This window comes from Dipodomys ordii, unplaced genomic scaffold, assembly GCF_000151885.1.
Source record: "Dipodomys ordii isolate 6190 unplaced genomic scaffold, Dord_2.0 Scaffold81, whole genome shotgun sequence".
Taxonomy (NCBI): Eukaryota; Metazoa; Chordata; class Mammalia; order Rodentia; family Heteromyidae; genus Dipodomys; species Dipodomys ordii.
Window position 1 is genome coordinate 294830 of NW_012267297.1, and position 27967 is coordinate 322796.

The 27967-nt window shown below is 36.7% G+C and overlaps 1 protein-coding gene across 1 annotated transcript; it reads right to left on the minus strand.

Annotated features, from left to right (window-relative positions):
• LOC105992191 (vomeronasal type-2 receptor 116-like) lies at window positions 1–27967 on the minus strand. Its single transcript, XM_013025015.1, is given in 6 exon segments — window positions 1–923; window positions 1418–1541; window positions 3409–3636; window positions 4332–5138; window positions 9958–10246; window positions 27870–27967. Coding segments are annotated over 6 exon segments (2469 nt in total).

The following is a 27967-nucleotide window of genomic DNA, read 5'->3' on the forward strand; positions in this document are numbered from 1 at the left end:
TTAAGAGGGCTTACTTCTACCAATGTGGGTTTTATCTCGGAAGCCATGCAGAAAATTTCTTTCAGGCCTTAATAAAATGATATAGCACTTGGGGGCAAAGATGCAGCCCAGGAGTCCTGCACTTGAAGCCAAGATGGAGAAAACCTCTGTAGCCACCAAGACTTTCCCCTTGGCACTGTGGTAAACAGGCAGGAAAGTGAGCCAGACACTGCAGAACACTAGCATGCTGAAGGTCAGGAACTTGGCTTCATTGAAGATATCAGGCAGGTTCCTGACCAAGAAAGCCACAGTGAAGCTGGCCAGGGCCAGGAAAACCAGGTATCCCAAGACACAGTAGAAAGCAGTGAGGGAGCCCTTGTTACACAGGATTATCACATGGCCAAATTTAGAATGTGCATCTGTGTCAAGGAAGGGAGGGGAAATCCCCAGTCAGAGTCCACAGAGAGTCACCTGGATCAGAGTACAGATGGGAATGATGAAGTTAGGAGCCCCTGATAGCAGTAGCCACCTCATCCTTCTCCCTGGAGATGTGACCTTGAAAGCCAGAACCACAGTTACAGTTTTGGCCAAGACAGCAGAAACAGCTATAGTGAATGCAAGTCCAAATGTGGTTTGCTGTAGAATGCAGGTGGCTGTGTTTGGACGGCCAATAAAAAGCAAGGGACAGAGAAAACAGAAGATGAGGGAGATGAGCAGGATGTAGCTGAGAGTCTGGTTGTTAGCCTTGACAACGGGGGTGTTGTGATGTTTCACAAAGACTCCAAGAACAACTGCTGTGAGTGTACATAAACAAAGAGCCATGCAGGCCAAGCCCATCCCCAAAGGCTCTCCATAAGCCAGGAAACTTGCAGTTTTTAGGAGGCACTGGTTTCTCTCTGTGTTGGCGTACTGGTGATCTGGACATTTCATACACTGCTCCATATCTTGTGAGGAAGTCAAATAAATATTAGTTGCTTTTCAGTACTTAAAAACAATTTAAAATCCCTTTACAGAGGTAATTCTATTTAAATACATTTTTATTGTAAAAATACTGAACAGAAGGGTTACAGTTACTTGAGTAAAATAATGAGCATCATAGCGAGTATTGTTGCCTCCTCCTTTGTTTTTCCCTTAACATCCCATCCTTTCCTCCTCCCCAATTACTCCCTCTTCCAGTCCCCCCACTGCTGAAGTTGTAAAGTTCGTTTTCAACATAGCATCTTGTATATCTCATTGTTACAATGGGTCAACCTGTATCCCTATTTAAGCATTTTGTTTTTTCCCTTGCCCTCCCAAAATTAGGACAGTGTATATACAAGATGCAGGGCACCAGAATCAAATACAGTGAAAACAGGGCTTATACTGTGGGTGAGTAACATACCACAGAAACAAAAAAATGACATAGTACATTATAAGTACAAGTAAGTCATGAACTTACTTGTCCAATTAGACATCTCATTCTCTGAGCAATGGGTACAATCAAAGCAACAGGCAGCCTTTCCCTCCTGAGGGGATTTTCTGAATCCAGGACCACAATTCTCACTGCAGACAGAGAGAGGAGGCTAAGAAAAATCAGATACATGTCAGTAACTGTACAAACTTTTACCTGACATTCCAAAAATCCCATTATTTTAAAAGATAGGATTGTTAAGCACATTATTTTATGTACATAAATCTGGTTAGTTAAGTGAATGCTGCTATAGATTTCACACCATACCACAAAGGCATATGAGCTGTACCCTTGATCTTTATCTAGACTGTTGAACTATTGAGAAGTGTAAGACCTTTAAAAGGTAGAAGTTGGGGGCTGGAAAGTAGCTCAGTGGTAGAGTGCTTGCCTTGCATGCATGAGGACCTGAGTTCAATTCCTCAGCACCACCTAAGCAGATAAAGCTGAAAGTGGCGCTGTGGCTCAAGTGGTAGAATGCTATGCTTGAGCTGAAGAATTGAGGGAGAGTGCCCAGGCCCAGGGTTCAAACACCATAACCCACAAAAAAAAATAATAATAATAAAGTTTAAAATAAATAAATACCAACCTCAAATACAGTGAAAACAGGGGTTATACTAATTGTAACCCCTCTGTACGGTATTTTCACAATAAAAAAAAAGAAAACTAAAAAGATAAGCAAATACATGTAGACATATATGTAAACATATGTTTCAATTTAAAAATTCTGTAAGTCTGTCTTTAACTTTTTAAACAATTTCAATGCATAAACATTTTAAAATGAAAATCAGAACTGATTGTAAAAATAAATAAATAAATAAAATCTTTTTTAAAATGGTGAAAGTTAATGGTGAGAAAATAAGTCCTAGTGGCTTGCCCTGCAGATTTTCTTTGAATTCGTGTGATTATTAATTCTCTTCTACTCATTTGTGACTGAAGAGGTGTAAAGAGGAAGAATCCTCTGAATTGTTTGAATGATGTTGTAAGATATTGCACAGGCCTCCTTTTGCTAGGGTTGTTTAACCCCAGGCCCATCATATCTTCTTATTTTTCCAGTGACTATGAGGTGAGAATCTTGTCTTGCTCAGACTCCTTCACTACTTAGATGATTAAGTAGTAGGCAACTAACCATTTAATGGAACTACCTTAAGATGGAGCAAAATAAACCTTTAAAACAGAGAAAATGATTCCTTTTGTACTTTGTCACAGCATAGAAACTTTAGAAAAATCCAATTTATATTTTATGATAACATGCTCAATAATCCTTTAGAACCACACTGTTAACTTTTTTTTTAAGTTGATCCTGGTGCTTAAACTCAGAGCCTGGGTACTGCTCTTGAGAGATTGTTTTCCTTCAAAAGTAGCATTCTACCACTTGAACCAAATCTGCACTTGAGATTTTTGTTATTTATCTGACATAAGAGTCTCAGAGATTTTCTCCCCAGTTGAGCATTAGCCAGACCTGTAATCTTAGATCTTAGTTTGTCAGCTTAGTGAGTAGATAGGATTACAAACTTGAGCCATCAAACCTGAGCCATCAAAGACCATTCCTGTTAAATTATTCTATTCCTTTCCTATCCAACAGTCAGTGCATACAGTTTCTTAAGGTGGAAATATTTAAATGTATAATACTTGGCTGTTAGTAAGCATATAATCTACAAATTTGTGTGTGTGTGTGTGTGTTTGTATGTGTGCCACAACTAAGTCTTGAACTGAGAAGCTAGACTGTGTATCTGAGCTTTGTTGCTTAAGGCCAACATCCTAATGGGTGATCCACTTCCAGCTTTATTGATGATTAATTGGAGATGAGTCTCACAGGATTTTCTGCTAGGACTGATTTGAAAACATGATATTTACATATCAGCCAGCTAAGTAGCTAGTATTACAGGAGTAAGTTCCTGGCACACAACCAGGTACAAATTTTAAGTTGAATTTCACTTACTTATATGTCCTTAAAATCATTACAAAGTGATCCAACACACCTCTGTATTTTCTATGGACCACTCTACCATATTATCAGATAAAGATAGTTGATTGCCATGTAGTGAGTATGGAGAAAACTTTCCTACTTTCACTTCAAGCATAAGACCTTCTGGAAATTTCCAACTGTTCACAATGTCATACTCTGCCTCCAATTTCCTTTTTTCATGCAAAATCACTTGATCTCCAGCAGGATTGTGAAATTGGATGTTCTTTAGAAAAGGATGCATCTAAAAGAGAAACATCATATTATGGAGAAGAAGTACATCCCAGATTTAATATGAAAAATGTGAAGATGAGCTCCCGGTTGCCTTAAATTTCTGATTCAGAATATGAAAATGGCAGAGACACTTAAGTATCCCAATCCATGGAGGAGTAAATGTAATGTTTCTGAATCGTAGTCACTCAGCATGGAAAGAGAAGTCCTCTTTTCAAGAGAAACCTAGTTCCATGTTCATGAAGGAGACAATTCTCAGTTGCCTAACTACAATTTTCCACATTCACTAACTCTGTGAATGTCTATAGATTGAGCTTGGTAAATTTTTAATATGCAATGTAAAATAAAATTGAATCACTTATGACAAATAAGATAATTATGTGTAGGAGCTCATTGTCTGCAATTACTTAAGAAATGCAGAGGGAAACAGTGATTTCACAGTTCTCAAAACATTACCAATTAGCATGTTTAAACTCTTTGTAGTTAAAACAATTTTTAGAAATATGGAATACATCTTGTCCTTGTTCCTGACCTGCTTTTTCTGAGGTGCACATGAACACATGTCTAAATAATCTCAAATTCATTTAAAGCAATATAATTTCTTAAGTTTTGGGAAAATTCCTGAAATATTTGATTTCATACAGTAAGAAACCTCTCTATGAAGTGACTTTCTTCTTGGTGTGTGCCATCCAACACAGAAGACCTTACCTGTGTGGGGGAAGACAATGTCCCTTTTCTATTTCCCATTGTTTTTGCTTCTGTTTGATGAAGAAGCATCTCATGGAGAGCCTGGGCCACAGCATACACAGCATTGTATATATTGTAACTGTCTCCAGACATAGTCATGTCAAAAATGTGTCCAGGCAACCAATCCAAGGAGGCATCATGAGGACAGTTCTCCCATATTATACAGTCAGGCTTAGAATCTGAGCAATTAAAAGAGAGAAACCACAGCCTGGAAAGGAAAAAGTCTTCTGAGTACTTGGAAGGGTTAACTGCTTTGATAAAATCTGTGAATCCAGAAACATCTGGGTGACGGTGTGCAAAAATGAGAGGTACATGGAATGAACCTAGAATAAAATATCTTTTTCTCATGGTTAAATTCCACTCTGAGTTCATGATAAAAACTTTCCCTTCTATTAAAAATTGATCAGCACACATTATAATCTGTAGTATGGATTCATTATCAGCATATGTGATGATGACATTGGCTGAAGATTTATTAATCTGGTTATAATGTGCCATAAATTTTAATGCATAAGACAAGGCAAAATTTAGGATCACTACCTCAAAAGCTACACAAACTCTGTTCTTGGCCATCTCTTCTTTCAATGCAGGATGAAGCCACAAACCATTCTCATCCTCTAAGGTTATTAGTCCCACCCAATTCCAGCTGAAGTGAAGCAGTAATAAGACCATGGCAGTTGCTATCGATGTGTCCTTTGGGGCCACTTGATAGAGAGCAGGAAACTTGTTGTTGTTGCTCAGGGCATGATCAAAAGGCCCAGAGGTAATCTAAAGGGAATGAAAATAGGACACTAGGAATGAGAAGACTTCCGTCCAACATAATTTCAGTCGTGATATATATTTTGTAACTATGTAAACTAGATGGAAGGTACATTATTCTTTTAATTTTTTTAGAAATATTTTTAATTTTAAATTATTCTGCAATGTATCATTTTGTTTGTACTATGTCTCTTGATCTTTCTTGCTGTTTCCATCAACTCCTATCATCTACATCCACCTCCCTGAGTTTACTAATTGCATTTCTACATAGGTACATTGAATAGCATGTTGTATTTGCCCACCCATGTACTCCTTATTCCTTTGCCCCTTTCCACATCTCCTTAACATATACCCCCTTATCAGAGAAGATAATCTTCAGTTTTCTGTTGTTCATTTTTTATACTCTCTGTTTTTCAGAGAGGTTACACCATGAAATTTTAGTCTGATATGTGCCATAATTGAGTCAAATTGATTGTGTGTGTTTGTGTGTGTGTATATATATGTGTGCATTCCATATATTTTTATATTTCATAGTTATACTTTATTTGTTTTATAAATACATTTTTATTGTAAAGATAATGTACAGAGGGGTTACATGAGTAAGGTAATGAGTACATTATCTACCAAGCATTATTACCGCTCCTTTGTTTTCCCCCTACTATCCCTTCCCTCCCTAGCTCCCCAACTCCTCCCTACTACCCAAGAAGTTGTAAAGTTTGTTTTCAACATTGTGTCTTGTACATCTTATTGCTACACTGACTCACCCTGCATTCTTATTTCAGTAATTTATTATTTATTACAAGATGCAGGACATCAGAATCAAATACAGTGAAAGCAGTGGTTATAACATGGAAGAAGAGCATCAAAAGAAACAAAATAATCACATACTACATTATAGGTACATTAAAAATAACAGCAAGAAAAATAAAACCACTTGTGTCCCTATCTTGGGGTTTATTTCTCTTAGCATCATCTAATATGGCCAAATGTACATAGCTTTTGATCTCTTCTGTTTGTTCTAGACATATGCTACATATTGCAAATAAGGGAAACCAAGGGACCTATGTTTCTTTGGGCCTGGCTTACTTCCTTAATATGAGTTTTTCCAAGTCTTTCAATTTCCTAACAAATGGAGCAGTGTCATTCTTTCTGATAGAGACATAGAATTCAGAATATACATATATGTGTGTGTATACACATATATATGTATATATACATAGTTGTGTATATATACATATATATATACATACATACATATATATGTGGGGCATCTGGGTTGGTTCCATATCTTAGCTACAGTGAATAATGCTTCAATAAACATAGTTGTGCTGGTATCTTTAGTATGGCCATGTTTTTTATCATGTGTATAAATGCCCAAAAGTGGGATTACTGGATAATAGGGGAGCTCAATGTGGACTCTTTTGAGGAACCTCCATACTGCTTTCCAAACTGGTTAAGCAAGCTTATACTCTCACCAACAATGGAGGAGTGTTCACTTTTGGCCACATCCTCTCCAGCATTGGTTGTTATTAGATTTCTTGATTATAGCCATTCTAACTGGGATGAACCGGAATCTCAATGTTGTTTTGATTTGCATTTCTTTTATGGCTAGAAAACTTAAGCATTTCTTCGTGTGTCTATTGGCCACTCTTATTTCCTCTCCAGATAAATCTGTCTTTAAGTCTTTAGCCTACTTATTAAAAACATGGTTGTTTCTTTGTGGATTTGTTTTGGGGGGATATAATTTTTTGAGTTCTAAGCATAATTTAGATGTGAGACCTTGTTTGTTATATGGCTAGTGAAGATCTTCTCCCAATCCATGAACTTTTTTTCTATTAAGTTTTTTTGTGTGAAAATACTGTAACAGAGCGGTTACAATTACATGAGCAAGGTAATGAGTATATTTCTTATCAAGCATTGTTGCCTCCTCCTTTGTTTTCCCTTACCATCCTGCCTTCCCAGCTCTCCTCCCTTATCTCCCCCCACCACCAAAGTTGTAAAGTACGTTTTTGGGCATAACATCTTGTACATCTCGTTGTTGCGATGGGTCCACCTGTATCCATATTTAAACCATTTGTTTTTTCCCTTCCCCTCCCCAAATTATACCAACATCAAATACAGTGAAAATAGGAGTTATACCATGGGCGAGGGACATACAAAGCAACAAAGAAATTATATTGTAAATATGTTAGAAACAATAGCAAGAAAGAAAAAAACATTTGAGTCCTTATCGTGGGGTTCATTTCACCTAACATCAACTTGTCTGACAGTTTCTGCTTGTCTCAGACATATACTAGTAATTGCAAATAAGGGAAACCATGGGATCTATGTTTCTTTGGACCTGGTTTACTTCACTTAATATAATTTTTTCCAAGTCTCCATTTCCTAACAAATGGGGCAATGTAATCCTTTCTGATGGAGACATAGAATTCCATTGTGTATATTCTATTGATCTTGCTAGCTATATGCTTTGCCATGTAAAGCTCTGCAGTCTCATGCAATCCCATTTGTCCAGACCTTCCCTTTTTTTCGTTGTGTTTCTGGTTCTTTATTAAGAAATTTTCAGCCTGTGCCAAGGAGCCCTAGAGCTGCCTCTTCCTTCCTGTAATGTTTTCAGAGTGTCTGCTTTTACCTCGAGCTCTTTGATCTTATTGGAGTTGATTCTGATGCAGACTGATATATATGGGTCTAGCTTTACTTTTCTACAGTTGTTTAACCAATTTTGCCAGCCCCATTTCCTGAAGAGGCTGTCTTTCTTGCATTCTATTTTTATCACCCTTATCAAAGATTAGGTGGGTATGGGTCTGAGTGTTCATTTCTGGGTCTTCAGCTCTATTCCATTGGTCTTCAACTCTGTTCCTGTGCCAGTACCAAGCTGTACCAGTAGTAAGCTGTTTTGATTACTAGGGCTTTGTAGTAGAGTTTGAAATTTTATATTGATATTCCTCTAGCACTTTTCTTTCTTCTAAGGATTGTTTTTCCTATTTGGGGTCTTTTATTGTTCCATATGAATTTTGGAGTTGCTACTTCTATTTGGTTGAAGAATGACGTTGGGATATAGATGGGTATCACAGTGAATTTGTACGTAACCTTTAGCAGTATTTCCACTTTTACAATGTTAATCCTCCCAATCCAGGAGCATGGGAAATCTTTCCACTTCCTTACTTCTGCTTTAATTTCCTTTTTCAGGTTTTAAAGTTTTCATCATAGTGGTCTTTCACTTCTTTAGTTAACTCCTAGGTGATTTATATTTTGTTTGGCTATTACAAAAGGAGTTGCTTTCCTCATTTCAGCCACATTCTACTTGTTATTGGCATACATAAAAGCCATTGGTTTCTGAGGTTTAATTTTATACCGTGCTTCTTTGCAAAAGTTTCAGATCAGCTCTAGTAACTTCGGAGGGGAGTCCATTGAGTTCATTAAATACAAGATCATTATCATCTGAGAAGAGGGAGTGTTTTATTTCATCTTTCCCTATTTGGATTCCTTTTATGTTTGCTTATTGCTCTAGCTAGGAATTCTAATACTAAATTGAAGAGAATGGGAGAGAGTGGACATCCTTGCCTCCTTCCTGAATTTAGAGCTTTTCATTATTAAGAATGATGCTGGGGCTGGGAAAGTGGCTCAGTGGTAGAGTGCTTGCCTTGCATGCATGAGGCCCTGGGTTTGATTCCTCAGCACCACATAAGCAGAAAAAGCTGGAAGTGGTGCAGTGGCTCAAAGTGGTAGAGTGCTCGCCTTGAGCTGAAGAGCTGAGGACAGTGCCCAGGCCGAGTTCAGGCCCCATGATCAGCAAAAAGAAAAAGAAAGAAAAGAATAATGCTGGCGGTAGATTTTTCATACACAGCTTTTGACATATTGAGGAATGTTCCATGGATTCCTACGTTTTCCAGAGCTTTCATCATAAAGGGATGTTGGATCTTGTCAAATGCTTTTTCTGCATCTATTGAGATAATCATGTGTTTCTTTTTGCTCTTGTTGATGTGATGAATTATATAAATTGATTTGTATATATTGAACCAGCTTTACATTCCTTAAATGAATCCTGTTTGATCCTAGTGTATGATTTTTTTGATGTTGTGAGGAAGTTTTGCATCCATGTTCATCAAAAAAAAATGGTCTATAGTTTCTTTGAAGAGTCTCTGCCTGGTTTTGTGCTGAGGGTTATGATGGCTTCATAGAAATAGTTTGGTAGTGAATTTTCACTTTTAATTTCATTGATTAGTTGAGGGGATATTGGTGTGACTTCTGCTTTGAAGGGCATACTTTTATTTCGTCTTTACATTATATATGAGGAACATATACCTCCTTTCTATTTCTAAGCCTGACTGCTTTCAGTATATCTTGTACATGATCATACATGGGGTGGGGGGTAGTAAAGGGCCAGGGACTCAGGGCTTCATATACTTTTTGGCTTTTTCCCTAAAATCTAACACTCTACCACTTGAACCACATAATACTGCCTGCTTTATTTTACTTAATTAGAAATACATTTCCTGATTCTCTATGATATCAGATGTGATCCACCAGTACCTGGCTCAACATATTTTGAAACTTTAATGTCATTTTTTGTTTCCTGACTTTTTAAAGAAAATTAATGATAATGCCTAACACTTTAAAAAAAACACACATTAAAACAAGCCCTTTATCTGCTCAAAGTTGTCCATATCTTTTTCCAAGTCAATAGGACTATAGATATCCCATTTTTTGTATATTCACTGTTTGATAATTTTAGTGGTTCATAAATCCAGTCTCTATCATTCTTTTCCAATACCTGAAGTAGAACCAAATTAGGCATTTTTAATATCCCCACCCTACCCACTCTCACCTGTGGAAACCTGTACAGGTCCAGCAGTGTCCCAATCTGGGTAGACAGTGCTCCTGACATTCCTGTAAGTACTGCTATTGACTTGTTCTCTCTCATACAGTTATAGTTTGGAATCTTGTACTTTCCAAAGAGACAAATGAAGGGATTTTTAAATGTTGTCCTTGTTCCATATTGAACGTCATAGATATCAAATCCCAGAGTCAAGTTATGTAAAAGATCAGGGTTTTTGTTGATCTCTTCAATAGCAAAAGCCAAGGCCAAAACAAACTGGTAGTTCTTGAAAGTAAACCTGCATAGTGAACATAGAAATTCAGACGGAGTATTTCAAACTTACGACTATTTTGAAGTGAATGCTTCACTTCTCTGCCAATGAATATGTTAAAATATTATCCCTAATTGGGATGGAATGAGAGTGTATAGGATTATGTAAGGGCATGAAAGGAATTTGTATGAATAACATCCAGAAACTTGGTTAAGATGAGAAAGAATTTGTTTAATCTCCACTACCACATACTTGGACCACAACCAAAATGTTTCATTAAACATGGAGTAGGCTTTCATGAGACACCAAATTTTCTGTTCTCCTCACCCTGGGTGACTATCTCCACCTGTGTAAAAAATCTTGTGTTTCAAGTCACCTGATTTATGTTGTGTGATTATATTGCAAGTGCAGCTAAATGAGATATTGTCAATTTAAGAGCATCTTTCAGAGACAAAACTTCATATAATGAAGATTATTTCTATAGGAAGCTCTGCTCACAGACCCAACACAATGAATAGCTCTTCCTGAACTGTTAACCAGAATAAGAGCTTACATATAAGATAAAGGAATTTTATTCTTATTTATGTAATAAAACTATAGGCTGCTATCCAACTCCAAAGCAATCATTATGGAGAGGAACCTCCAACATGGGGGATAAAGAAAGAACTGTGAGGAACCTATGCATTGAAATACACCTTTCAAGGCTACAATGGGAAATTGCACTAATCAGTACTAACATCTGAATACATTTAGATTGAGATACTGGGAAGAAAAGAATATACAGGAGTAAAGAGGAGCAAAGTACTTTTCTTTTTCTTTTGTCATGTCATTTTGTGCAATGGTAAGTCTGTCTGTGTACATTGTAAAGAAATTAATATAATGAAATCAACACACATTGTTCAAAGAAGGAAATAATAGAGGCAAAATAGACATACAAATGATTTGAAATGGATAGAAAGTATCAATTGAAATACAAGAAAAAATGACAAATAAAGGAAGCTTAATTCTTACAGGAAAACCCATGTTACAGGGAAGACAATGAAGGACCAGGAAGATAGCTCTTAAAAGGCTTTAAAATCACAGCAAAAATATGTTTACGTGCGCATGAGAAGACTAAATAAAAATTATTAGAAGAATGCATAGCATCTACAAAGAGAAGCCTAATGAAGATCACAAGATAGAAAGGGGTCCAATGAAAATATAGTCTCCCGGCAAAGTATATGAGAGAAGACAGAAAAATCAAGGAAGTAAAAAAGTCCATATATGATGAAAAAAGGAAACTTAAGTAAGAGTTAGATGTTGTTAAAGTGATCAATTAGAAAGGAAAGAAATAAAAATCAAAGTAGAAGTTCTTAACAGCAGAATACATAACAGAAGACAGAAAAGAGAGGAGACAGTTTTCTCGAACAAGTTCAAGAAAGAGTAAGAACTTCAGGGATCAGTCAAACTGCATGATTTAAGTCTAGACATTCAAGAAGGAGAAGACATATTTAATCAAATTCTAGCAGAGAAGTTCCTGACTATGGAAAAACATAGACACATTCAGGTTCAAGAGCAGATCAAAAACAGAACTACTGTCTTATTGTAATTTCCACAGGACCAATAGAAACCAAGGAAAAGAAGCATGAAGCTATCAAAGAGTAATAATTGATTGCTTCTGAAGGTAAACCTGTCAGAAAATATAAATTTCTAATCTGGAAGCTGAATGCAACTAGAGCCTGAAATGTTGTCTGGCAAACAGCTACCATACAAGAATAATGTACAGAGCAAAGCATTCATTCATTACTGAGGGACAAGTATAAAACTGCGTAAAAAGAAAAATTGAAATAACTTTCTCCACCAAACCAGCAACAGAAAAGATAGCTAATGATGTTATAAATATAGAAAACCAACAAGAACACAGTAGTGGAAGAGAGAAGGCCCCTTATTAGAGAGCCAGATTAATATAGTAAGAAAAGATGAGACACAGTCAACAAATGGTTGGATACCATTTCAAGAGTTCCCAAACACTTCTCAACTATCAATGTTAATGAACTTAACTCCAAATACATGACATAGATTGATTAATTAGATCAATGAACTTAACTCCAAATACATGACATAGATTGATTAATTAGATCAAAAGCAATAGCCATTCATCTGCTGTCTAGAAGAGACCCATTTTGTCAACAAAAATGAACATTCTCTAATTGAATGCCTGGAATAAAATCTTTGAAGCAACTGGCCCACATAAACAGAGTGGAGTACAATCCTACTATCAGATGAAATATATTTCAAATTAAAATTAATGAGAACAAACAAAGAAGGACTTTACATACTAATAAATGGAACTCTCCTTCAGGACGATGTAATAATTTTAAATATCTATGCACCAAATAATTGTGCACCTGATTTCATTAAACAAATACTTCTCATTCTAAAACTTCTTCACTTAAAAAATAGATCCAAGCACAATGAAAGCTGGTAAAATCAATACATGACTGTCACCACTGGATAAATCAATTAGTCATAAATTCTGCAAAGAACAATCAGACTTAAACAATTGACCAACTAGACTTACCAGATATCTACTGGATAATTGACCCCAGACCATCAAAATAAACATTCTTTTCAGCAACTCAAAGAACATGCTCCAAAGTAGATCATAATTAAGTCTCAAGGCAAATTCAAGAATTGATATTATTCCCTATATCCTCACAGGTCAGAAGAGAATACAATTACATCTGAGATGAAAAAGCTATTACATAAAATTCTCTAAAACATGATGACTGAACAATATATTGCAGAATTGCCAAAGGGATATTGAAGGGAATGGAAGGGAAATTCAAATATTTATGGAACTTAACATAAATGAACACATAAAAACCAACTCTTCTGGGACACAACAAAGGCTGTACTCAGAGGCAAATTTATTGTTCTGAGGGCCTACAAAAATAAATTGGAGAAATCTCAAATCAGTAGTTTAATGAGGAACATTAAGCTTCTTGAACAACAGGAACAATCCAAACACCAAACAACTAGATGGAAACAATTAAATTTAAATCAGAAGTAAACAAAATAGAGAAGAAAATATCTATTTTATCTGATATTAGTATTGGAACTCCTGCTTGGTTATGGGGGCCGTTTGCTTGGTAGATTTTGTTCCAGCCTTTCACTTTCAAAATGTGTTTGTTTTAATGGGCAAGGTGTGACTCCTGAAGGCAGCAGATAGAAAGATTTTGCTTTTTAATCCAACAAGACAGTCTATGTCGCTTAATTGGAGAGTTAAGTCTGTTAATGTTGAGAGTTAGGACTGAGAGGTATTTGGGAGTTCCTGCCATTTTATTCAACTTATTAAGGATGCGGCAACTGGGTCCTTCCTATGGTTCTGGGATTCTCAGTTTGGGTGCAGTTTCTTAGCCTTTTCTTGTGGTCTTGTTGGTTTTCTATGTGTAGAACATCTTTAGGTATATTTTGTAGAGCTGGTGTGGTGAAGATATATTGTTTCAGTTTTTCTTTGCTATGGAAGGTTTTTATTTGACCTCGCTTATGCAGGAGATTTTAGCTGGTTACAGAATTCTTGGTTGATAGTTGTTTGTCTTTAGGCATGGCGCACATCATTCCAGGTTCTTCTTGCTTTAATTGTCTCTGCTCAAAAGTCTGAGATTATTCTAATTGCTTTCCCTTTATAGGTGATTGATCTTTTCTCCCTGACCACTTTAAGGATCATTTCCTTGGTCTGAATTGATCCTGTGTGGATTATAATGTGACAGTGGGATGTCCTGTTCTAGTCTGGTCTATTTGGAGTTCTTGAAGCTTCTTGTATCTGAATAGGCCTATCTTTTTGCATGTTTGGGAAGTTCTCTGCTAGGATCCTGTTAAACAAATTTCCTAGACCATTAACTTCTGTTTCTAGGTGATCCTCTACACCCATTATCCTCAGATTAGGCTTTGTGATACTGTCTTCCAAATGTTCAATAGATCTGTCATATTTCTTGGATTTGTCTTGGATAGTTGCATGTTGTTTCTGTATAATATCTAGGCTGTCTTCAATCCCCAAGATTTGATCTTATGCATGGAGTAACCTACTGACAAGACTTTCTACTTTGTTTTTATTTCTTTTCCTTCTAATTGGTCAGCTTTGATGGCTTCAAATTCTTTGTTGGAGCTTTGTTTTGGATCTTGTATGAGCTTCTTTACTTCCTTAATTTGGTGTTCAGTGTTTATTCTCAAATCACTTAGTTGATTTGTTATGGTTTCCTTGGACTCCCATTCCTTCTGTTGGGTTCCATTCAGCATTCCCTTTGTTGTCTCCCTGACTTTTTCAGCCATCTGTTTATGGATTCCATGAATGCCTCTATTGATCTTTGTCTAGACTCATCCTGCTCTCAATTTCTGTATTACTCTTTGATGAGCTTCCTGTCGTTCACGCAATTCCTGTGGTTCTCTTTGACTGTTCACAGACTGCTTACATCATTCCTGTCTTTCTCTTTGACTGTTCTCAGCCTGCTCACGCAATTCCATTATTTCTCTTGGACTGTTCTCAATCTGCTCACGCAAGTCCTGTATCAATCTTTGAATAGCTTCCTCACGTTCATGAGATTCCTATATTAATCTTTGGTTTGCCTGTTCTCTTTCCCTATCATGCTCATACTGAGTCCTTTGCACATTTTCAATCTTTTCATTCACCATGTTTACCAGTCATGTTTGTACACCTTTTCGGGAACTCTTCTCTCGATTATTCACTAACCGTTCTGTCACCAGATTATCATGAGTGGGAGTTGAGATATCAGGACTTGCCATTTTTCTTGTGATTTTCGGATTGTTCTGCCCATTTGGTATGAAAGTAACACAAATTTTGTGCTAGAACACTATTTTAAGGCAAGCATCAACCAAAGTCCTAAATTTGCACAGTCAAAATGGCTGCAGATACAATCTAGTTTAATAGACACAATCTATTCAACATCAAACAACTATGGGTTAATGGACTAAGAACAGCAAAGAAGAATTTGGCTTTCAGAAATTATTAGGTTTAGGGAGAAATGTGGGGGGAAATAGGATTAGAGGGATGTGGATAGGTAAAAGGAGAGTGAATTTAACCAAAGTTCTAAGAGGGAAATGGATTGGACAGAAAGATAGGAGGGATATTGAAAAAAAAAGAAAAGAAAAAATGGGGGAAAATAATTTAAATTTAAATAGTGAAACACAAAAATTATATAAGTTTAAAGAAGTGATATTGAGAGAAGAATAGGATGAAAGTAAGGGGGGATAGAAAGGAGACATGAAAAACTAAAAAATAAAAATTCTTAAAGTTAGTTACTTGAAAATTACATAGGTATAAAGATATAATACAACTATTAAAGAAGTTAAGCCTAAGAGGTTGTGAATTGAGTAATAAATTTCTGGATTAAGAATGCACACAATGGGGGATATGGTCTAATAATCGATGTCGGGTATATACATGGGGATGAGCAGAACAACAATTAAGTCACACAAAAAGATAGAAAGAGAAAAAATGAAAAGAATAAAAAAAATCAACATAAAGGACCAAAAAGATCAAAAGACATAATAAAGCACACACACACACACACACACACACACACACACACACCCTTAAAATAAAAATTATTAGAGGAAAAAAATGAGAGAAAAAAGATTAATAGATAACAATTTATAAAAATTAAAATTAAAAAGTGGTACAAAAAGTGTTCTTTAATTTTTTTAGGGGGGTGGAATGGAAAGATCCTGTATCTCCCCTGTGTCTGTAACCTGTCTCTTGGTGGAGTCTCTGGTCTGCTTCTGGTGTTTGATTTTCCTGTGGCTTGATTGGTTTCTTTAGTCAGTATGTTTGAGCAGGCAGAAAAATGTTCTGCCTTACTCAGGATTTTGTGATCCTCCTCCCAGGCTAGTTCAATAGGAGAGAGATCTGCTTTGAGTATCACAAAAGAAGGAGATGGTTCTTTACTCTAGTTAGCAGATGCAGTCAACAGATTAGGTTCTAGGTACGGTTGAGGCCTTTCACCACACAGTAGCTTTTCACTGAGGGGTTAGCTTCTGAGACACTCACAGAGTGGAGCCTGGAGGCATTCTCAGGATTTATGTTTACTGAATTTCAATTGATTGTCTAGGCTGCTGTAGGGAGGGTCAGTCTCTGGCTCTGTTAACCCAGTGAAGAAAGCCCCTCCTCAGGGGGCAAAGCCTTCTCTGCCTTGGCTGGGTGACTTTCCCCTGAATGGAGCTGAGCCTTGCAGGTTGGCTCAGGTTCATGTAACCTGCAAAATGACTCTAGTTTTCTTCCAAGGCCTGAGTTGGAGCTAGTTGCTCTGGAAGGCCTTTGTCAGTATCAAGATGGAGATCTCCAGTAGTGGGGGGGGGAGGGGTGGCCTTCCCTCCTCTGCTCCCTGAGAAGGAGGGAGGATGTCAGGGTTCTACTCATGCCAGTCTTAGTTCCTGGCCATCTCTGGTCTGCAGGATGAAGAAATCTGCTCCTTTTCAGTTCTTGCTGGTGTTGAGTAGAATCTGCATGCCCACTGCATCTGGTGCCTTTGTCCTGGACTCTCTCTGTTGTAGGTATGGAGGCTAAGGCTGCTGCAGCTGCAGTCAAAGCCACTGCAGCTGCGTCTACTGCCAAGTTTTCAGATCTGTCTCGTTGCCTGGATTTTCCCTCTGGCCAAACTCTCTGTACTGTGATGGAACACTATTTTGTGATTTTCTAGGCTAGGACTGTTCAATGAAACACTGAAACTGCTTTCTCTGCAAGAACATTTTTAGCCTCCAGCTTCTCTGCCACCATATTCCTCGGACTCTCGATTTCTATTCTTTTTATGATCAGATTTGCTAAGAGTCTCTCAATTTTGTTACTTGTTTCAAAGTACAAATCAATTTTGTTAATGTTTTTTGTAGTATGTTCTTCTCTATTTTGTTTACTTCTGATTGTCATGTGACAGTCATGTATTTTCCAGCTTTCATTGTGCTTGGATCTATTTCTTAGATGAAGAAGATTTAGAATGAGAAGTTTTTGTTTAATGAAATCAGGTGCACAATTATTTGGTGCATAGATATTTAAAACTATTACATCATCCTGAAGGAGAATTCCATTTATTAGTATGGAAAGTCCTTCTTTGTTTATTCTCATTAACTTTAATTTGAAATATATTTCATCTGATAGTAGGATCGATACTTCCACTCTGTTTATGTGGGCCATTTGCTTGAAAGATTTTATTTCAGGCATTCAATTAGAGAATGTTCATTTTTGTTGACAAAATGGGTCTCTTCTAGACAGCAGATGAATGGCTATTATTTTTGATCCAATTAATCAATCTATGTTATGTATTTGGAGTTAAGTTCATTAACATTGATAGTTGAGAAGTGTTTGGGACCTCCTGAAATGGTATCCAACCACTTGTTGACTGTGTCTCATCTTTTCTCACTATATTAATCTGGCTCTCTAATAAGGGGCCTTCTCTCTTCCACTACTGTGTTCATACTAATTAAGGGGTCTCTACTTAAGAAGGATATTACAATTCTAAATATCGATACGCCAAACAATAGAGCACCAAAATTTATCCAAGAAACACTACTTTCCCTCAAATCTCACATAGATCCAAAGACATTAATTGTTTAACACACCACTATCCCCATTAGACAGATCAACTCGGCAAAAACTCAACAGAGAAAGCACAGATCTAAACAGCTGCATACATCAACTAGATTTAACAAATATCTACCAAATATTTCACCCAGCAGCATCAGAATACACGTTTTTCTCAGCAGCACACAGAACATTATCCAAAATAGACCACATTTTGGTCACAAAGCAAACTTGTCCAAATTCAAAAACATTGAAGTTATACCTTGCATTCTCTCAGACCACAAGGGAATAAAATTAGAACTCAATACCAAAAGCCACCAAAGGAGTCCAGTAACAGATGGAGGCTGAACAACATACTGTTGAATCCCGAGTGCATCATGGAAGAGATTAGAAAGGAAATTCAAATGTTCATGATATTCTAGAAAAATGAGCACACAAACTACGAGCTCCTTTGGCACACAGCAAAGAAGTACTCAGAGGCAAGTGTATACCTCTGAGTTCCTACATCAACATATTGGAGTGATGTGAAACCAACAATTTAACGAGAAATCTGAACCTCCTTTAAAAATAGCAGCCAGATAAACCCCAATACAGTAGACAGAAAGAAATAATTAAAATTACATCAGAAATAAACGAATTAGAATCCAAAAAAAGTAGAAAGATTCAAAAACACACAGTTGGTTTTTTAAAAAAAATTAACAAAATCGACAGACCCTTAGCAAATCTGATCAAAAAAAGAAGAGAACACACCAAAATAAATCAACTCAGAGATGATAATGGAAACATCACCACAGAAACAACCAAGATTCAGAACATTATAAGGGAATACTTCTCAAACCTTTATGCTAATAAGTTTGAGAACTTGGCAGAAATGGACCTTTTCCTAGCAAATATCAACATGCCGAAACAAAACCAAGATGAGTTAAACCATCTTAACAAGCCCATATCAAGAATTAAAATAGAAACAGCAATAAGAGACCATCCATTTAAGAAAAGGCAGGACCAGATGCATTTAGAGTGGAATTCTACAAGGCTTGCAAAAAGCAGAGCTCAAACCAATGCTCCTCCAACTCTTCAATGAAATTGAAAGAGAAAGTTCACTACCAAACTCATTCTATGAAGCCATCATAACCTTCATCCCAAAACCAGGCAAGGACTCATCAAAGCAAGAGAAATATAGACCCATTTCTTTGATGAAAATTGATGCAAAATTTCTCAACAAAATTTTGGTCAATCAACTTCAACAATTCATCCAAAAAATCATACACCACGATCAAACAGGATTCGTTTCAGGCATGCAAAGCTGGTTCAGTAGACACAAATCAATTATTATAATTCATCACATCAACAACAGCAGGGATAAGAACCACATGGTTACCTCAATAAATGTGGAAATAGCACTTGACAAGATATAACACCCCTTTATGATGAAGGTTCTGGAAAAATTAGGAATCCATGGAACATTCCTCAATACAATAAAGGCTGTATATGACAAACCTACAGCCAGCATTGTACTTATTGGTGAAAAACTAAAGCCATTTCCTCTTAAACCAGGAAGCAGACAAGGATGTCCACTCTCTCCACTTCTCTTCAATCTAGTATTAGAATGCCTACTACAGCAATAAGACAAGATGCAAACATAAAAGGGATTCAAATAGGGAAACATTAAGTAAAACTCTCTCCTCTTTGCAGATGACATGATTCTGTATTTAAAGAATCCCACGGACTACACTCCCAAATTACGCAAGCTGGTTCAAAACTATGGCAAAGTAGCAGGGTATAAAATTAACCCTCAAAAATCAATGGCTTTTCTCTATGCCAACAATGAGAAAAGTGAGGCTGAAATTAGGAAAGCAACTCCCTTTGTAATAGCCCCACAAAAAATAAAATGCCTAGGAATTAACCAAAGAAGTGAAGGCCTCTATGAAGAAAACTTTAAAAACCTGAAAAAGGAAATCAAAACAGAATTTAGAAAGTGGAAAAACCTCCCATGCTACTGGATTGGAAGGATCAGCATCGTGAAAATAGCAATACTTCTCAAGGCCATCTAGAAATTCAATGCAATATCTATCAATATTCCGACCTCTTTCTTCAAGGAAATAGAAGAAGGTATCCAAAACTTCATATGGAACAATAAAAGAACCCGAATAGCAAAAACAATCCTTCACAGAAAGCACAGTGCTACAGCAAAATCAATACCAAAATTTAAACTCTACTATAAAGCCATAGCAATCAAAACATCTTGGTACTGGCACAAGAACAGACCTCAGGACCAATGGAATAGAATTGAAACCCAGAAATGAACCTACAGACATATAGCCACCTCATCTTTGATAACAGAGCTAAAAAAATTCAATGGAAGGAAGACAGCCTCTTCAGTAAATGGTGCTGGCAAAATTGATTAATCACTTGTAGAAAACTAAAGCTAGATAGTTCTATATCACCCTGCACCAGAATCAACTCCAAATGGTCAAAGACCTTGGAGTCAAAGTAGACACTCTGAAAACATTACAGAATAGAATAGGAGAAACCCTACGTCTCCTTGGCACAGGCAGAAATTTTCTTAATAGACACTCAGAAACACAATAAATCAATGAATGATCTGGACAAATGGGATTGCATGAAATTGCAGTGCTTCTACATGGCAAGCGACATAGCTAGCAAGATCAATCAAAAGCCCATAGACTGGGAGAAGACCTTCACTAGCCATACCAACAGACAAGGGTCTCATAACTAAAATATACCTGGAACTCAAAAAATTAAATCCCCCAGCAATGAATCCTCAAAGAAACAACTGCCCAATAAATAAGTGGGCTAAGGACTTAAAGACTAACTTCTCTGAAGAGGAAAGGATTGCCAATAGACACATGAAGAAATGTTCAACCTCCCTAGCCATAAATGAAATGCAAATCAAAACAACATTGAGATACCACCTCACCCCAGTTAGCATGGCTATAATCAAGAACGCTAATAACAGATGCTGGAGGGGATGTGGACAGAAGGGAGCCTTAGTGCATTGTTAATGGCAGTGTTAACTTGTTCAACCACTTTGGAAAGTAGTATGGAAGTTCCTTAAAGACTATACATAGAGCTCCCCTATGACTCAGCAATCCCACTTTTGGACATTTACCCAAATGATCACAAACAAGAGCATACTAAATCTACCAGCACATCTATGTTATTGCAGCATTATTTACCATAGCTAAGACATGGAACCAACCCAGATGCCCCTCAGTAGATGAATGGATCAATAATATGTGGTATATATACACAATGGAATTCTATGTCTCCATCAGAAAGAATGACATTGCCCCATTTGTTAGGAAATGGAAAGACTTGGAGAAATTATATTTAGTGAAGTAAGCCAGACCTAAAGAAATCTAGGTCCCATGGTTTCCCTTATTTGAAATAACTAGTATATTTCTGAGACAACTAGAAAAGGTCATATAAGTTAATATTGGGTGAAATGAACCCCAAGGTAAGTATTCAAATGTTGTTTTTTCTTTCTTTCAGTTGTTTCTAACATATTTATAAGATGATTTCTTTGTTGCTTTGTATGTCCCTCCCACACGGTATAACCCCTGCTTTCATTGTATTTGATGTTGGCATAATTTGTGGAGGGGAAGGGAAAAACAAATCATTTAAATAGGGATACAGGTGGACCCATTGCAACAATGAGATATACAAGTCGTTATGTTGAAAAACGAACTATACAACTTTGGCAGGGTGGGGGGGGTGAGGATGAGAAGGGATGGGAAGGGATGTGAAGGGGAAACAAAGGAGGAGGCAACAATGCTTGATAAGAAATGTACTCATTACCTTGCCCATGTAATTTTAACCCCTTTGTAAGTTATTTTCACAATAAAAAAATACACAGTGACATGATCAATTATCCAGCTTTCCAGGCATTCACACAGAGTCAGACCAAAGGAGAATATTTTTAGAAGAGGAACACAAAGGTGCAAAAAGAAAAGAAATGTAGTCATTACCTTGCCCAGGTAATTGTAACCCCTCTGTATGGCATTTTCATAATTAAAAAAAGACAATGGGGGCTGGGAAGTTGGCTCAGTGGTAGAGCGTTTGCCTTGCATGCCTGAGGCCCTAGGTTTAATTCCTCAGCACCATATAAGCAGAAAGAAAAAAGCTGGAAGTGGCGCTGTGGCTCAAGTGGTAGAGCACTAGCCTTGAGCTGAAGAACTGAGGAACAGTGTTCAGGCCCCACAACCGGACCCAAAACATAAATAAATAAATAAAAAGATTACAAGCATGAGTCATCAGTGCCTTTAAAAAAAGACAATGTAAAAATAAAAAAGAATAGAAATCAATGAAATCAATAAAATTAGAGGCAAAAATTGGAAAATCAAAACATACATTTAATATTCAGAAAATTATAAAAGAATAATTTTTAAAACTTTATCATAACATATTGGATAATGTGGAGGAAATGGTAAAATCCTACAGAATAAAGATGTACCATATCTAAAAAGACAGATGGGAACAAACTAAATTGATGCATAATATGTAAGGAAATTGAAATAGCAGCAGGGTTCCGATGGCTTATTACTGTAATTTTAGTTGCCTAGGAGGCTGAGATCTGTGGATCACAGTTCAAAGCCAGCAGGGGCAGGAAAGTCCGTGAGACTCTTAACTCCAATTAACAACCAGAAAACCAGAAATGGCTCTGTAGCTCAAGTCATAGAGCACTCACCTTGAGCTGAAGATCTCAGGGACAGCGTCCAGGCCCAGAGTTCAAGCCCCACAACCGACAAAAAAAAGAAAGAAAGAAATTGAAATGGGAAAAAGAGACCTCATATCCAAGAAAAGACCATGAATCTATGGAGGTCCAATTGAATTCTATAAGACCTTCAAAGATAACTCTCTCCAATATTCTTTAAACTCCTCAATGAAATCAAAAAGGAATGATCACTACCCAATTCATTCCTTGAAGACAGCTAAGCATTCACCAAAAGCCAGACATGCACTTACCAAAGAAAGAGATATGTAGACCTATTTCCTAGATGAACATCAATGCAAAACTTCTCACTAAAATTCCATTCAAGCTAACTGAACAGCTAGCCAAAAAAAAATCATATGGCAGGATCAAATGGGATTCATTCCAGGGATCCAAATCTTGTTCAATATGAACAAGTTCTTCAAAATAATTCAACACATCAACAGAAGCAAGACAACAACTACATAATCATCTAAATCGATTCAGAAATATCATGTGATAAGATTCAACACCGGTTTATGATCAATGCTCTGGATATGCTAGGAATCTATAGAATGTTCCTCAGTATAATAAAGGCCATATATCACAAAATTATAGCCCACATTATACTTAATGGCTGAAAGTTGAAACTGTTTTCTCTAAAATCAGGAAGAGGACAAAGATGTCCACACTCTCCATTCCTTTTAAATAGAGTAGAGGAATTCCTAGCAAGAACAATAAAACAAGAGTAAGAAAATAAAGTGAATCTCAATAAGGAAAGAAGAAAGTATGTAGATGGCAAAATCCTGCATTGAAATACAACCATTGATTCCTTCCCCAAATTATTTGATGTGATCTAGAGATTTGGAAAAGTAGCAGGATCTCACTTAACCCACAAAAAAACAATAGTTTTTGGTGTGCCAACAATGACAGGATCGAGACAAGTCAGGATAGCAATTATTTAGTAATAGTTTCAAAAAAATGAAAATGCCTGGGACTTAACCAAAGATGTGAACAAAATCTATGAAGAAAACTTAAAAATCTAAATAATTCAACACATATATAAGGGAATAGAATAACCTTCCATCCTCCTGATTGGGCAGTAATGGCAGTACTGCTCCAAGGTATCTACAAATTCTATGCCATATGCATTAAAATCTCAACAACACTCTTCAATGATATAGAAGAAGCAATATGAAAATTCTTATAGAATAATCAAAGACGAGAGTAAAAATATTCTTTAGCATCAAGTACAGGGTTGGAGAACTCTCAATACCCAACTTCAAACTCTGTGACAAAGCTATACTAATGAAAAATGGTAGTGGCAGTAGATGACCAATGGAAGAAATGGCCAAAGTATGAACCCACATACCTATAGCCATCTAATAATTTATAAGGAAACCAAAAACACAGGATGGAAGAAAGTCAACCGGTGCTGGCAAAATTCAGTATACATATGGAGATAACTGTATATCACCCGTCAAAAGTATCAGTTCCACATGGATCAATGACCTCAATGTAAGACCACATACCCTGAAGATATTATAGTAAGAGATGAGGAAACACTAAGGATCCTTGGCACAGTTTGAAACTTCCTAATTCAAGATCCAGAATCACAACGAACCAAAGATAGTGTAGATAAATGGGATTGCCAGAAGATGAAGTTTCTGCATGACACTTAAAAAGATAAATAGCCCAGCTGGGCGCTGGTGTCTCACGCCTGTAATCCTAGCTACTCAGGAGGCTGAGATCTGAGGATCGCAGTTCAAAGCCAGCCCGGGCAGGAGAGACCTTGAGACTCCTATCTCCAATAAACCACCAGAAAACCGGAAGTGGCGCTGTAGCTCAAGTGGTAGAGCGCTTGCCTTGAGCTGAAGAGCTGAGGGACAGCGCCCAGGCCCAGAGTTCAAGCCCCACGACCGACAAAAAAAAAAGAAAGATAAATAGCCCATAACATGCGAGGTCTTTACTAAGTATGCATAAGCCAAAGACCTCAACCTAAAACTTACTCAGAGATTAAAAAAGAAATAACTCCCACCTAATAATTTTTTTTAAAAACCCAATTAGTAAATGGGATAAAAAGAGAGATTTGTATAAAGAAGACATAAGAATGTCCAAATCATACATGAAGAGATATTTGAAACCTCTGGCAAAAAAAAATGCAAATCAAATCTGATTCCATCTTACTCCAATTAGAATGGCAATTATGAAGAAAACTAAGAATTACAGATACTGGCCAGGATGTGGTCCAAAGGGAACATTACTACACTGCTTGTGGGAATGTAAAGGTTTTTAACCACTCTCCAAAGGAAAATGAGCATTCCTCAAAAAAGTAAATATAGAGCTTCCCTATAACCCAGAAATTCCACTCCTGAACAATCATCCAATAAACACAACTGAGGCCACACTAAAATATCTGTCCAATCATGTTGATTGCAGCATTGTTTACCATAGCCAAGATATGAAATCAACCCTGATCCCCTTCAGTGGATGAATGGATCAAGAAAGCGTGGAATATATACAAATTGGCATGACTCCATCTGTATGACACTACTACCTTCATAAGACAATGGAAACACTTGGAAATATAATATTAAGCAAAGTAAGCCAGACCCAAAGAAACATAGTTTGCATGTTTTCCTTCATTGTTGTAATATAAATGTGTTTATAATATGTATCTACAATATATTTACAAGTAAATACACTGGATGGTAAATGACAAAACCTCACACTTGGTCATGACAGGGCTTTAAGCATTCATACAGTGAGACTAAAGAATGATATTCTCAGAAGAAGACCTCATAGGCTCAATAGCTGAATGCATATAATCTTAAAATGATGTTTATTGAAATAAACTCCCAAGAAATGGAAACAAGATTTTTGTTATTTTGATTTTTGAGTTTGTTTCTTTGTTTTCTCCTTTGTCACTATTTATTATGTATATAATTTTATCTGCTCTGATGAAAGTTAAGGGGTACACAGAAATGGTGGGATAAAGGGTTAACAAATGCAGCAGTGATACTCTCTAGACAATAGGTCAAAACTGAAATATAAAACTTGTTGGGGAAGTGATCAGGAGGGAAAAAATGAAGAACATAAGGGAAGAGTTGGCACCATTCAAAAAGGAATTTTCTCATTACCTGACTTACGTAACTATAATATATCTGTACTTCACCTTCATAGTAGCAGCTAAAAAACTGAAAAAAGAAAGTCAAATAAGCCTGTCCATGCAAATTAAATCCAAAAAGTAGTAGTATCTGTAACATATCACATGAAATAGACTTTAGTGAAAGAATAAAAAAGTGATACATTGTAATGTCATAATAAAAGGGATCAAAGCCACGAGATGATAAAGTAAGTCTAAGTGTTGGTTTTAACAATACTCAAGCACTGATCTCTATAAGCAGACTTTGAGATCGTCCTCAATGCAATTATAGCTAAGATTTCACTGAGAGACTTCCGGACAAAATCAACAGTGAAGATTCAGAATTAAATTTCACCCTTGATTAGGCAAGCCCCACATAAGAAATAGCCAAGAGGAAATTTCAACCAACTTATATTGAATAAAACATCTATCATCAATGTACAGAATATTTTCCAAGAGAGATGATGGGCAAAACACCTGCCACGTTTTAATTTTTTTGAAAGTATTTTGAGCACACATGCAGATCACACTCTTGCAATGCTAGAAATTAACAAGGAAAATAGGCACCGAACATGCAAATCAAATGAATTATTTTCCAACCATTAATATTACTTGAATATTCATTAAATTAAAAGTATTCAATTAATCAAAAATTAATGAATGATAAATTCAATTTTCAGGCAAATTTCAAGAAATGAAGTGAACCTAAGAATCAATGAAAATGACAACTGCATATAATAAATCTACAGATATAGAAAATGGAAGAATGGAAGGAATCTAATAACCTTGCTTAAATCAAGAGAGCAGATACTATAAACAGAAATTACCCTGCATCTCAAGGAACTAGAAATGCAATCTAAAAATCAGCAGAAAGAATAAAATCAAGCATAAAAAAGAAATAGAGAATACAAACAAATAGCAGTAAGCATGAATCAAAAGACTTTTACAGAAACACAAAGGTAATAAGACTGAAGTAAAAATCATGAATAACCACAGCAGAAATCACCACTATTACACATATCAACACATACTATGCAGGATTCTGGATGAGCCCATACTAGTGACATATAAGATAAGGACATATATTTTCTAATGCAGGGAACAGAGTAATTCCTATCCCTGCCATCTCTGCTCCCATCAGTGGGCAGCTATCTCAGGCTATACCTGTTATACAAGCACTTGAAAAGGAGACAGCACATGGTAGAGGCAATGACAATTTCTCTTGAAATAGGTATCAAGCTGGCTGTTATAGTTCCTTGGAGTTTTGTATAGTCACATTTCTTTCTTTCTTTTTTTTTGAGTAGCCACTTATTGAGACCCTCTGCTAGAGACCAATAGCCAAGGACATGCATGTACACAAATAAAGCAAATCTCATCTTGGGCAGATAAAAGACTCCCTTATGGGATCTTTGGGATTGTGGAGCACATGTAACATGAAATAATTACACAGTGATTAATTTGAAACTGTAGCTATTTTTCTAAAGTAAAAGAGAGAGAAGAGAAAGAGAGAGAGAGAGAGAGAGAGTGTGTGTGTGTGTGTGTGTGTGTGTGTGTGTTTCCAAGGGCTTGAAATAAGAACCTGGATACTCTCCTTGAGCTTTTTTGCCCAAGTCTAGCACTCTGCCTCTTGAATCCCCGCACCACTTCCAGCTTTGGCTGATTAATTGAGATCAATGTCTCAGAGATTTTCATGGCAGGCTGTCTTCAAACTTCGATCCTCTGATATCAGCCTCCTGAGTAATCAGAATTAACTTAGGATTCAGCAGTCTACAATAAGAGGTTTTTTTTTCAGTGTCCTCAAAATATGTGTTACCAAAGACCAGTCCTGATGCCACTGGCCTGTGGGGATGAAACTGTGACTTCAGCCTTTTAGCACAGAACTCATGATACTGACACAAGTTGTTTGTAATAATGTCTCCTCATCATCTGCAGTGAGATATGGGATGGAGAAGATACTGGAGTAAAGTCAAGTGCTTACAGCACTGCAAAAGAAGCTACATGAAAGAAAATCAGAGACATTTTCTATTAGCATTTATAAACTTACTTCTCAGAAGATCGAAAATAAAAGATAAAACAGTGAAACTGAGCTGTTTCTGTTGCAGTATGAATGGGTTTTCAGGGTAAGGAAGAAAGAGTACACTCATCTGTGATTCCAAAGTTCCCCCATACATTCCCTATCCTGAGAACAAAACAGTAAATGGAAATAAATTAATGAGTTACTTACGGCTTGTTCGCTTCATGCTCAAAAGCATCGGTGTTACTAAGATCTGTTCCCAAAGTGTAGAGAGGGAAAAACCCAGCAATCATCACATCTCCATCCAT